Consider the following 13,838-nt stretch of genomic DNA (forward strand, 5'->3'; position numbering starts at 1 on the left):
AGCTTTTCAAATTCTCGCTTTTCAGCTCGACGATATTGCTGAAGATTTTCAATTTTTTTCGAGAATTACAATTACCTATTCAAAAGTTGTTTTTCTGCCAAAAAAAATGGCCAAACACTTGAAGTATTGCTTTTTTCCCAAGTATAGGTAAGTAAGTACCTACATGTTTTTTTACGCGGATTCTCAAAAATCTGGGTTTCGGACGTTTTTTGAATCTTGTTTTTGAACACTTTTTAGATTCCAAGTTCCAACGTCAAAATTTCAAAATCTGAAGTCCTTTTCTATCTCTAAATATACTCAGTAAAATTCAAATCCCATTTTCAAATTAAAGCTTTTGCCCTAATACATACGAGTATAAATAGATTTTAGATTCTCGTGGATTTAATTAATTTATTAAATCCACCAAAATCCATATTATAAAAAAACAAATTTTAAGATTTCGAAAAAGTCCTGTTTTATGCTGATATTGTCAAACTCAAAGACAAAGACTTGCTTTTTGCCAAAAATTGTCAATTTGTTATCGAACAAATTTTTTTTTTTTTGTTGTTGTTTTCCTATTCTGGCTATTTCTTTCTTCAATTTTCCTTTCCTTCACTTTTTTTGTCTTTTTGATGAATTTTTGCTTTCGAGTTCGACTGACCATTGACTAGTGAGGCAGTGACCAGTGACCACGGTGTTTGAATAATAAGAATCAAAAATGCAGCAGGAGAGAGAGAAACGGTACATTTTTTAAAATTGAAGAAATTGATTGAAACGAAACACGAAAATACAATTCAAGTAACAACTAACAAGTTTCATTATTTCATTTCATTCGATATATTTAATATTTTTACAAAATTTTTCAAAAATTGTAAATTTCAAATTTGTAACAAGCTAAGCACCCGTAAGCAGTAAGCAGTTAAGCACGTTCAAAACCTGAATCGAAATTTCGAATTTGCGAATTGCGAGTAGGTATCTGACTGAACCTGAACCCAAATCAAATCCCAAACCCAAACTAGGGTATCCAAAATCCAAACCAAAAACGTTTTGGGTTTTGGAAAATAAAAATTATTGGGAACGAATACCGGAATCCCGGAACCGAAACCTTTACCGAATAACCGAAACCTAAACTGAAACCTACCGAAACACGTGATAACTTCGTTAGCAGCGCTCCTCGTAGAAAACCGGCTAAACACCACAAAATGGCTGGCTGCAATTTTTTTTCGTCATAAAATTCCAAAAAGTAAAACTTTAGGGATAAAAAAATGATTACAAAAAAAAGCTGTGGTTGTTCCTTGTTTCCTGTGAAATGTTTTATAGCAATTGTTTTTTATCTTAGCGGTTTTTAACGACTATTACAAAATTGTGTTTTAATCGTATAAGCGAACGATATTGTTATCTCGAATGTGTGTGTATATAAATATGAATTTATTAATCAAATCTAGCAAACTTGGTCATCGTTTTTCGCCCATAGCCGTATCAGCTACCCTTTCAACTAATAGGTAACTTCATTGTTTATTTACCAAATTATCATCGATACCAAATGAGATATTGATAATTGATAATGAATAATATATAGAACGGGTTAGGTTGAGTAGAAATTCACAAAATCAACGCGTTCCGTTCACTATGCTAAATCATCACGTACGTTTTATGCTCTTGTGTTTTGTTCTTATCACGAAATTCACATTCGCTCTTTCGTCAACGATGCGATTACAATTTTAACGTATTTTTCTGCTTCTTGTTTCAGATCACGAATAATGAATTGAAACTACTTTGATGGATATAATTCTGCCGGAAAATGTATTCGATTTAAGATTAGAATCGCGTAGTGATTCGGCTACAAATTTATTCGCTTGTTTGGGACCGGAAAACATGAGCGATAATGGTATTCAAGCTACGTTAAACGATACGGATGCTGACACTGTTGACGAACACGCCGACCAAACTGAATTACTTTCTAGTACCGTAGAAACTACCGCAGAAGACTTTAACACCAGAGAACTATTTCAATCCGGTACCGAAGACGATAACGAAACGCAGATTTCTTCCGAAACTCGAGTCAACGAATTTTTACCAACTATAATCGATATTCGTGGCGCTTGTGACGATTCTTCGAATCCAGAAACTTCGCGAACTAATGCGGTTGATGAAACTATCGCTGCAAATGAAAATGATGTAGCGTGCGTTATCGATGACGCTGACGGTGCTGATACTCATACGATTAGCGACACCGAAGAACCTTCCAATTGTGATAATACTAATAATAAATCGGTAGGGTGATTTTCCAAACGGGTATTTGAACGATTTTATGCCAAAAATGGTATTATAAGGTGACATATTTGATTACAGGATACGATTTTGAATTCGAACGTAGTAATTAAGCAAGAACCACGCGACGAGGACGTTGATAACGATTGCGTGAGTAATATATATATTGTTCATGTGGACAAATTGTGTAATCGGAAAGTTGTGTTTTCATCGACGTGTTTGCGTTTTTTTTGAATTTTTAGATGTTGGTCGACTCGAACGATATTGGTACTTGTTTCACTTCGGAAATTGAAATCAAAGAAGAACGAATCAACGAGGTGGGTTATTCGAATAAACTTACGTCGTCGGTGATGAATATGTATTTAATTTTTGCAATATGGCTACGAATTTAATACCTTTTGTTATTGTGTTTCGGTGCAGGATAATGATGATGAAGTTTACTGCGTAGAAACCACTTCAAAGATACCTTTACCAATACCGATTAAAATCGAAGCCAATTTAGATAACGATAACGAGGTACGTTCTGCGCATTTACTCGATATATTACCCTTTGTTTTAGAGTATCGTTGCTAATCCGATAATTATTTCACCAGGTATCCCCATCGAAGCCGGTAAAAGCTAAAAAATCAGGCAAAAAAACCGACTCTAGCTCATCAAGCTCTAAAAACACGTCGACCAAGTTGTATTCGTCCGCATATAGGTGTCATCTGTGTAATACCACGTTTCAAGAGCACGAGTTGCTCAACGAGCACATGAAATTACACCGAAACAATAGTCTGATCGAGCGATACAATAAAGTATACGGCACTAAAACAACGCGTAAAAACTCCAAATACATCTGCCGTACTTGCGGAAAACGTTTAAGCACCGGACAATCGCTTACGCAGCACATGATGATTCACAATAACGAAAAACCTCACGTTTGTCCAATTTGTAAAAAAGATTTCAGACATCTGTCCAATTTCAAAATGCACGTACAGAAGCACAAAGAGGAGGACGAGCAACGACGTAGACAACGTGAAAAGCAGAAACAAATGGCCAAAGCACCCCCTTTACCGTTACCAGCGCCGGCTGATAGAAGTGTCGCTCGATCGGCCGATTTCGGTAGACTAGTCGGGCCTTTATTCGTTAAAGAATCTTTGCTGAAGGGTTCTTCGTCTTCGGAAATCTCTCGACCGATGATTACGCCTAAAACCGAGTACCGTAAACCGTTCGAGCTGAAATATACGACGAAACCGTCACGACACGAAAACGCTAAAGAGAATTTGATATATTATAAAAAGATAACGCCATCGTCGACGTCTTCGTACGACGAGAAGTATTCTCGAGCGAGAAAATTCAACGACGATATCGGCGACGACGTTATACCATTGAAGACTTTCAACAACGTCGAGAATATCGTCATGAACGCTACTAAATTAATCGTTAAAGTGGATAACTTGGATCCGAATTTACTTAAGAAGAAAATCAAAACGCCGGATATAAGTATAGATAAATCAGCTACTTCTGTACATAATGTGACCGCTGATCGTAAACGTAAAATACAAATTTCACCTTCGTCCGAAGGCGCTAAACGTTTAAAAATAGATCAGATCGAGAATATCATTATGGATTCCGGCGATGCGACTTCGGCGTCTGCGCTAGATCACGCAGACGATAACGAATCCAACGATAATTTTGATTTTCCGTCGTATTACGACGACGACGACGACGATGACGTTGGTGCCAGTAGCGCTGGTCCAGCCAAACAAGAAACTTTAACCACCAATGAATTATTCGAATTGCTTAACGACGATCGTGATAGTAGAGATGCGTCTACAGATCACCAAACCACGAGTCCTACAAAAACAAGTTCTCTAGTCGCCGACGAATTAGCCAAAATTGTTTCCTCTCCGGTGAAATCGACGCCACCTAAATCATCCAACGTGATCGTATTGAAGAGCCCGTCGCCTCGTAAACCTGTAGCATGTAAACCGTCGCCAATTCCTGTAGTTAATCCACCTGTTCCAGGATCGTCGATACGTGAATCTGCGGCGAAACCTCAAACACTGGTAGAAACTCCTGCTCGAATGCTAGCTTCACCTTTGCGTTCGGTTAAAAGTATCGATTTAACCAAAGATACTCCTCCGAAGGAGGCGCAAAATAAAGCGATGAATTTAATCGACGATGACGATGCGGACGAAGATGATATGCTAGTGGATAAATGTGATATGTACGATAACGCTTTTCGTAACGTTGCCTTGAGACGATTAACGTTGATTCGCAAGAAAGCATCTCAAAACGGAGGTAAAGTAGAAAACAAATATCTACTTGGTCCGTTGTTTTGGCGCAAAGCTCTGCGTAAAGCTCAACGTAATCAGTTGACCAGAGAACCGGCTATGACGTTGCACGAGGCGAAGCTCGCGTATAAACGTATGAACGCGATGAAATTCGGTAAACAAGACACACGCCGGACGAACGATCCAGCTAAATTACAGCAGAGAGCTGAGCTCAAATTACAGTATATTTTGGGTCGTGTGAAAGTCATGAGCGATGTGAATCATCTCAATCTAGCCGGACCTTTGTTTTGGAAACGTACTCTGAAGTTGGCCGGTATTCACGATCCTAACGACTTGAAACGATTACTAGTCGATGACGGTCTAACCATCAACGATGTTGAATTCGTCACCACCAAAGTTACTGAACCGTCTTCCGTCGAATCGTCGACGACATCGACGACAATTATACCTACGCCGACCGCTGACATGAACGGCGATGTGACGATAATCGACGATGACGACAGCAGTAATAGCAACAGTATAGCTAACGCCATCACCTCTATCGCCCCCTCAGTTGCTGTTATCAACACGAATATTAATTCTGTTGCTTCGAGTGTCCCTAGAAACACGCTCGTTAGTCTACCATCGCCTTTGCTTTCATCTTCGATATCCGATTCGGAGGAAAAGTCACCTGTGGCGTTGACCGGAAGTGATTTCTTAGAGAATATCGTCGTTCAGCGCAAACCATCACAGCCTATAACCAACGGCGGTCATAATAGTATCGTAGACGGTATTCTAAACGACGATTTATTGAAACCGAAAGTTTTAGAAAAACCAATCATAACGACGACTCCAGTCTTGACGAAAAGTTCGCCTTTATCTTCTGTCCAAGTTCTGAAAACGATCGCAGACAGTACCAAAGAACCGGTACAACGAACGGTAACCAAAGCTGAAAGCATATTGTACGATAGTCTGACTAAACCTAGAGGAACGGCACCGTCCATCGTGTCACCGACGAGTACTCGATCTGCGGAAACTTTCGACGATATTTCGCGAACGAAACCCGAATCGTGTTCTTTGCTAAATACTTCGAAACTAAAACCCAGCATGGGTCCGATTATTAAACGCAACACGCCCATCGTCTCCGCCGCCACAACGGCGAGCAGAAGCCTTCTCACGTCGTCGACCAATTGGACGACGAATACGACAAAAAAGACGTCATCTCGCGCTTCCACGTCGACAACTACGAGAATAACGCGACAACTGTCGCCTCCACCGGTTCAAAGTAGACTGGCACCAGCTCTAGTGACTTCGGCGCCCGAAATGGACAATCGAGTCGTGTCGTTGATTACGTCATCGACGACCACGCCGTCTGCTCCGGCTTCGGCAGCCGTTTCAGTGGTCGCAGATACCGCGGAACATCATCAAATCGAAGTACCCGATTCGACTACGGCTCTGGAAGCCGGTGGAAATATCATATTGAACGTCGACTCGGCCGATTTCCAATTGATAGCCGATTCTAAAAACGAAAATGGCCAAGAGACCAATTACGTTTTGGTATCTGACGGTAACGGCGGCGTGCAGCTGATCAAAGAAAACGATTTTCGTCTACTCGAAGACGCCGGAGCTACCTCGAACGCGTCTCATTACATCGTCAACGTTCCGAACGAGGAAAATTTCGGTAATTTTGATCTGATGTCGAACGCTGCCGGTGGCGCCAACGGCGAACAACTCGCCTATATTCAACTGGATAACGAAAACTTCACGACGCTGCAGTTCATTCAAGACGCCGCCGACGTAGCGCTCGAAGATCCGTTGACCGATGCCGCCGCTGCCATCGCTGATAAGCAGAAAATGATAACCGGTGAAAAGAACGTCACGATCGGCGGTACGAATTACGTGATTGCTGCTGATCCTTCGGCCGATCTCAACCACATAGGCAAAGAGTTATCGGATTTTCTACATATCGATTACGGAACTCTGTTGAAAAACGATAATCAGCATCAGCAAACGTAACCCTGTCGCGGATAAGTTCTGTCTCTGTAATAATGGTGTAGATCGATTCGTTCCGTGTTCGTGAGCCAAGATGGATTGTACTCGTAGAAAGATGCAAAAGCGCGGCGAGTTCGTTCGATTTTTATTTTTTTATTATCCCTTTTTATTCGAAGTTATTGACATTTTGTGCTAGATATGGGGTTTGTTCGACTACATAGTATTTGATATTGTCGTTTTAAATTTTTATTACGTACTTTTTACGTATATCTACGATGTACTTGTGCATACTTACGATAGTGTTTTGGTTATCATATTTCTATGTGAATATTATTTTTACCTGCAATATTTATACATTTCTTCCCCTCCCTCCTGTTTTTTCCCGATGTTTTAATATTTTATAAATGAATAATTCGATTAAATTTAGAAAGAGTTACAAGATTATAAATGACGCTTGGTTAAACTAGCGTTCGAGTGATGTAAATTAATTTTTCCTTTTGTTGTATTACTATAAGCAGTAGAGATTCTAGTTATATTTATGATTGTTGAAATTTTTTTTTTTTTGAAATTCGGGTTAATTATTGTATGTAAAAAAAATCGTATTATTTTACTATATAAATGTATTATTGAATTTTAAAGCAAATTGTACAGATCATCTTTGAACGTATAACTTCTGATTGATATATGTGAACATTTTTATTTTATTACACTTAGGTACCTTCAACTGGTTTTTAATTTTCAAGTACTTTTTTTCTTTATTTGATTTTTTTTTGAGATATTAAACGTTGAATGACGCGTAGCGTTGTGCGTTTTTTCTGATCTTATCAAAATTGTCTATCGACGCGTGTTTTTTGAATGCAGAAGATGGAGACATTTCAATTGAATATTTTTCAACGCATTTAGTGATGATTTTCTGGAAGAAATCGAAATAATATTTGAAGCTGATATCATTATTATAACTTGCGACTTTGAAGTAGTCTAAATGACCTGAAACGTCTGCAAGTTTGGTGATTTTCATTTTAAGAAAGTGGAAAATTTTGAATTGAATTGTATTTTTTGCCTCAGCAAATTTACCTGGATAGGTAACTCCAAGTACACATTATGTAATATTTATGAGCATGGGTGAAAGAAGATTAATCGATCAAGTGGCAAATTAATCGTTTATTTGCGATACTTAAAATGTATCAAAATAAAAATAAGCAGTTGATTAAAATTCGAATGAAATTTATATTCGTCGATTAAAACGTCATGTAAAGAATACCTACTTATTTAATTAAAATTCGAGAAGGAATAGGCCATCAGGGAAATGGAAACGAGTACTGAAAAATAAATTACTAACACTAAAAAAAAACAGAGATAATTTTAAACGTAACAATTTCAGTTCAACATAACATTACGCGAGTAATAAATATAATTTATAAATAATTCACAAAAGGAAAAATAGGAAAAATACTGAACGACACGTGATTCACATTATAACAAAAAATGGCACATTTATAAAGCAGCAATTAGCTCTTGCACAGAATCCAATTCCGACTGGAATAATTTCTTGAAGCTACGACGCTTATGAACTTCGTTTTCGAGCTGTTTAGCTCGACGAGATCCGACCTGAGTAATATGTTTCGGCATTCCGGCTAATCTAGCTGCATTGAATCCGTACGATTTAGGACAAGCGCCTTGGGCAAATTTATATAAGAAGGTGACCGTTTCTTCGGATCCTTCGGCGTCGTCTTCGGCTTCGTTTTCAACCATACAGGACTTGAGAAAAAAACAAAAAAATACAAGTCAGTTAGAAACAATTTCGATCAAAACGAAAATTAAAAAAGGTATCAGAATCTCACCATATGACCCAGAGCGACGTTTTCATTATTTTTAAAATATTCCACCAGCGAATGGTAATGAGTGGAGAATAACGTTCGGCATTTAACATTACACAGTTCGTTTAACACCGCAGAAGCGATTGCTGTGCCGTCGTAAGTCGAAGTACCTCGTCCTGAAAAACAAATAAAATGATATAAGTACTCGATTAAAAAACGCAGGAAAAATTTTCAAGGAGTTGATTTATTTTGTACCTAATTCGTCGATTAAAACGAGCGAATGTTTCGAGGCATGTTGCAGAATGGAACTCGTTTCGCATAATTCAACGTAGAATGTACTTTCACCGGCCATTATATCGTCATTCGCACCCAATCGGGTGAAAACTCTATCCACAAGGGTGAGTTTCAATTGAACAGCAGGTACGTGACAGCCCTAAAACACAAACAATGGAATTATCGTACGTTTGTGTGGATTGAGGGCAGAAAACTCGGATAAGCTGAAATACCATATGAGCCATGATGACAATAAGACCGAGTTGCCTCATTAGAGTAGATTTACCACCCATATTCGGCCCAGTGACTAATAACAACGTAGCGTTTCTTTTTTCAGCATCGTCTACTCCGACTAGGGTGCTATTCGGAATGAATACGTCATCTCCGGTTGAACACGGATAATGGCCATCGATTAATTTCACGAATGGCTATAAAAAGAAGAAAAAATAGTAAAATTTCGACAAGTAGGAAATGAAAATCAACTCGAGTAGCATCAAAATAATTACTTGATCGTCGACAGCAATAGGAACAAATTCAGGTACACAAGTTTCATTTTCATTCTTACAGTATTCGGCGAAGGATAAAAGTACATCGAGTACAGATAAGCATTGCAGCGCAGCATTCCACTCTTCGAACCTGGAATAAAACTTTAGAATAATACTCTGTAATTATTTTAAAATCTTCTCACAGTTGAACGTACCTTCCACTAAAACGTGAAAATATTCGTTCGGCTAGATTTTTCAAAACGTTGATTTTTTGTTCTTCGGCAGCAACTATTCTATCGTAAAATTCCTATCAAAAAAACACGCTCGAATTAAATCAAAAATCACATACAAAAAATAATTTTACAATAATGATGATTAAATACCCTGGTTTCTGGTGTATGATATCGTTTGTATCCTTTTCGTTGTGATACAAGTTCGTATCCTTCTTTAGCTCTTTTACACGCTGAATCAGGGATTTCTAATTGAAACCTTCTTTTATCGCTTCCAAAGAATCCAACCTACGAAATAATGTTGCATCGATTGAATTATTAATTCCTTTAAAAATTAGTAAATGTGAAAATTTGTATCTCACTTTGCATCCAAAATAAGCGCTTTGTTTCTTCAAATAATCTTTCGTTTCGTTTTCGATGGATTTAAGATTATCCATTGCTTCATCGTAATCCGAATCTGTGCCAGGATTGGGCATAATACGACCTTCCTTCTGAGCTTCATTTGCGTCAAATGCATTCTGAAAATACATACTTACGTAAGTAATGAATTTGAATTCAATCAAACAAAATATCTACCAAAAAATAAAATAAAATGAAACCTCAAAAAAATCTAAAGCGTTGGTCAGATCAGGAAATCGGCCGTATTCACTTTCATTAGCCGAACGGCAGCATTGTCGAATCAACGGTGGCATTTCATCAGTATCGATATCTGAATAATACAAACAAAGCTCAATTAACTCGAATAAAAGCTAAAAAGTGAGTATTAAAATTGAAAGCTTACTCGTGAAAAGATTAATGATTTTTACAGCAGTCTTAAAGCCATTAATGGCCGAAATAAAATCAATGATTTTTCTCTTAGAATAAATTTTCTCTTCGAATAGAATCGCTCGTGTTTCAGGATGATTTTCTTGAATACCGTCGGTACCTTGAGAGTGTATCCTAGAAAAATTATACAAAAAGTTGAATTTCAGAAATATTCTACTCGTCACCTCCGATTTGGCTGAAATTCGGCACACTGAAAGTTCATGTCAACGACACCACAGAACCAAATTTTCAGTGACGAGTGTCCCTTGCCAGTAGCTGCGCGTCAATAAATAATAAATCCATTTACTTGGACAATAAACGTTCTAAATCCGGTAACTGTGACATAATACTTCGAACTTCTTGACTGACTGAACATTCTCTTAGAAAATGAATCGCATCTTGACGAGCTTTAATATTCTGAATATTTGCCAAAGGGCTGCAAATCCATCGCTGCAACAACCTGTTTTTTAAAAAAATTAATTAATTCTCGAGCCAATCAGCGAGCATTAATCGAGAAAAAAAAGAAGTAACCTTTTGCCAAAAGGAGTACAACAATTATCCAATTTATGCAACAATGATCCATGAACGCCTCCCATGGAATTCTCTAAAACGTCCAGATTTTTCAAGGTAACTGCATCTAACACCTGCACAGGACAATATCGAAATTAGTTACAGGAATTTTACACTCAAAGGATAAATAATACACTCAACTTACCATATGTTTATTAAAACTGTCGATTATTTTCTGGTTATCGAGAATTTTAGCCGGACTCTCAAGATCTATCGGCTCATAAACAGAAAACCGACCCATCGTGAGTATTTTGTAATCAATCAGGCATCTTTGTAGGCACCACACAACGGCACCCAGGGCTCTAACGCCGAGTTCGCTTTCATCGCTGCATATCATATTTACGGAGCCATCTGAATAAAAATTTAAATCGATAATTGTTCGCATAAAATGGGTATTGTTTCAATAATCGAATTTTACCTTCGCCCAAGAAGTCGTTCAACTCTTTGGGTAATTTATTATCTTTGTAATAATTTTCGATCAATTTTACGAGTGTTCTAGAAGCGGACCAGAATTCAGAATCGGATTGCAGCTGATCCTTGACAGCTCCAGATAAAGCAGTATTCAATACGTGGTTTGTTCTCGCTGTGAGGTGATTTTTCTCGCATAAAACCTGTATAAGAAAAATAATTTCAATTGAAAAAAAAAAAAACAAAAACAAAAGATCTTTTGGATGACGAAAACTTACTTGAACAGGTGGATAATGTGCCATGAGAGTTCTCAAACGAGACGAATGTCTGTCATCGACAAATTGACCAACGTGGAATAAACCAATTGAAGTGTCAACGAAGCAAACTCCGTAACTTGAGGAGACGTGATCAATTTCCTATTTTTAATTTTTAAAAAAAACAAAGGTAAAATATTAAGACATACTTATTCAATATTTTAAAACAATATTATCATTCAACTCAACTCACTTTTTCAGCTATAGCTAAAAGGAAATTGCTTTCAGCTTCTTTCGTTTCACCTTCTAGAATACCGAAAGTTCGAGTACCACGAGATGTGATTTGACAAATTTCTCTCTTAACAACTTTATCGAATCTAGTTGGTTTAGCTACAACGTAAAATCAAAATTAGGTAGGTACGCCACAATAAATCAAGGAATCTAATCACATCGATCAACATACTTTTTTTACAACGTTCAGCCATCATGTCAGGAGTTTCGGTTTGTTCGACGCGAGCAATTTTATAACCTTTTTCTATCAACGTGGCTGAGAATCTACAATAAGCTTTCTCAGGGAAACCAACATGAGCAAAATCACCCTGGAAAAAATACACACCAGATTAATCATAACCGAGCTCGACATTATTCATTATTTAATTAACGCACCTTCATAAACGTCAAATTTAATTCATTAGCAGCGATCACAGCATCCATATGGTATAATTCGTAAAATTTACCGACTTTGAAAAATAATATAATATCGAAATTCTGCGATTTCAATTCCCACCATTGTCTGACACCCTGATAACGGAAAGACACATTAATGAATGGTGATTATTGAAGTCGTAGATGAAGATCACGACAAAAATTACCGGAGTCAATTTATTTTTATAATCTTCTGGAACGAGTAAAGTCTTAGGGTCGTAATTCGGATCATCTTTCGGTCTCCGTTTAGCATCACGTATTTTTTCCGGTTTCAAGAACTCTAACTTGAGATGAGGCCAGTTTTCGTCTCCAAGCTGTCGGCAGATTATAGATTACTCAGCGCTGTACAACAACCATAACAACAGTGATCATATTTCACTCACTTCTTTCGCAGTTGCAGAAAGTGGAATTTTCGGTCTATCCGATGAAAACGAACTGTTGAACATTTTAGGAGCTTTTCCATTCTGTTTTTTGGTTTTAGTCTAAGAAATCAAAATGAAAAATGGCTAAATAAATCACGCTGCAATGGCTTTGAAAGATGAATCAAGATGTCGAGAGCTTACTTTTTTCGGCGAATCATCATCATCATCCGATTCAGTTTGAATAGGAGATTCGTCACTTTCGTGTTCCGATACTTCGCTTTCATCTTCCGATTCTTCCTTTTTATCTGAAATGAAACAAATGCGTTAAAAAATCATAATGAAATATCGCCAGAAAAAAACATCTAATACAAAATACCTGGTACGTATTCATCACCGGAATCACAATCTTCGCTAGATAATTCTTCTAGAATTCGTCTGCGCTTTTTCATCGGAGGTGTTTCGGGACTCTCTTCGATATCGGGTTCATTTTTAGCATCATCTACAAATCATACGAAATTAAAAACCATATCATTACGATCGTTGACAAAATGAGATGATCATACCTTCTTCGGTCTTTAATTTCTTGCTGACAGGAGTCGAACTGAACTTTCCGAGCGAATTTTGCCTCGCTCTTTTTTTACTCGACGCAGGTGTATCAAGTTCGGTTTTATCTTTCTTCGATGATTTAGGAGTTTTACTGCCAGCTTTACCATTCACCTTCCTACTCGATGTGGGTGTCTCAACGTCGGTTTTACTTTTCTTCGATGATTTAGGAGTTTTACTGTCAGCTTTGCCATTCACTTTCTTACTCGATTCTACTTTTTTCGATTCGGGAGTTTTGCTGCTCGGCGGCGTTGAAATACCATTCTGAACGCCGTTCTCCTTCTTGGAGACTGCCGGAGATTTGGTGAAATAATTGAATAGCGTTTTCTGCGACATTTTACAGTTACTCGGTTCGATGCATCTGTCAAAAATGAAAACAGAAGTAACGATAATAATGCTGAAGAATTGTAAGCATGTGGGATGAAAAGACCTGCATTCATCGGAATACAGCAATGGTTTCAAAGTACGTACACAAGAAATGGGTCTAAATCTATGGAAATACTTTACTTATAAGAGCAATTACCTGAATTCTAATGAAAATTCTTCAACTTGTGAGGGAATTTAAGAACTTTATTCGAATTAAACTCTCGATAGCTACAAAAGAATATCCTCGAGCGAGCAGAAAATGAAAATACGAAAATAGCGGGAGAGACAAGACACGGATGAAGCACGTGTCGCTTCTAAAGTTTGTTTTGTAAACAATCTCCTTTCGTAGCACGAAAATCGAACGAAAAGACAGTTGAAATTTTTGTCGTGCTAAAAAAGTTGACTATCGGAAATTTTGAAGGAAAAGTAGAAATCAATTATTTCATTTAAAAAAAAATTGA

At 37.6% G+C, this 13,838-nt stretch overlaps 2 protein-coding genes across 3 annotated transcripts; one reads left to right on the plus strand and one right to left on the minus strand.

Moving 5' to 3' along the window:
• Window positions 1-1,168: 1,168 nt before the first annotated feature.
• Window positions 1,169-7,224, plus strand: LOC135849203 (uncharacterized). 2 transcript variants are annotated; one of them, XM_065369513.1, is made up of 6 exons: window positions 1,169-1,481; window positions 1,730-2,253; window positions 2,332-2,400; window positions 2,493-2,567; window positions 2,671-2,766; window positions 2,844-7,224. In XM_065369513.1, exons 2-6 carry the CDS (start codon window positions 1,759-1,761, stop codon window positions 6,522-6,524), a joined length of 4,416 nt encoding a protein of 1,471 aa, XP_065225585.1. In that variant the 5' UTR covers window positions 1,169-1,481; window positions 1,730-1,758; the 3' UTR covers window positions 6,525-7,224. The 2 variants fall into 2 exon arrangements, with proteins under 2 accessions (XP_065225585.1, XP_065225586.1); XM_065369514.1 differs by lacking the exon at window positions 1,169-1,481 and adding an exon at window positions 1,482-1,623.
• A 419-nt stretch (window positions 7,225-7,643) lies between these two features.
• Window positions 7,644-13,680, minus strand: Msh6 (DNA mismatch repair protein Msh6). The gene is made up of 24 exons (XM_065369515.1): window positions 13,535-13,680; window positions 12,972-13,372; window positions 12,785-12,907; window positions 12,610-12,713; window positions 12,430-12,528; window positions 12,214-12,360; window positions 12,008-12,142; window positions 11,805-11,940; window positions 11,595-11,731; window positions 11,366-11,503; window positions 11,098-11,290; window positions 10,825-11,030; window positions 10,641-10,753; window positions 10,417-10,569; window positions 10,087-10,244; window positions 9,905-10,014; window positions 9,668-9,823; window positions 9,459-9,593; window positions 9,291-9,382; window positions 9,097-9,226; window positions 8,824-9,018; window positions 8,573-8,750; window positions 8,342-8,493; window positions 7,644-8,258 (listed from the first exon to the last, which is right to left on the minus strand). Exons 2-24 carry the CDS (start codon window positions 13,345-13,347, stop codon window positions 7,995-7,997), a joined length of 3,630 nt encoding a protein of 1,209 aa, XP_065225587.1. The 5' UTR covers window positions 13,348-13,372; window positions 13,535-13,680; the 3' UTR covers window positions 7,644-7,994.
• Window positions 13,681-13,838: the final 158 nt, after the last annotated feature.

This window comes from Planococcus citri, chromosome 5 (genome assembly GCF_950023065.1).
Source record: "Planococcus citri chromosome 5, ihPlaCitr1.1, whole genome shotgun sequence".
Classification (NCBI taxonomy): domain Eukaryota; kingdom Metazoa; phylum Arthropoda; class Insecta; order Hemiptera; family Pseudococcidae; genus Planococcus; species Planococcus citri.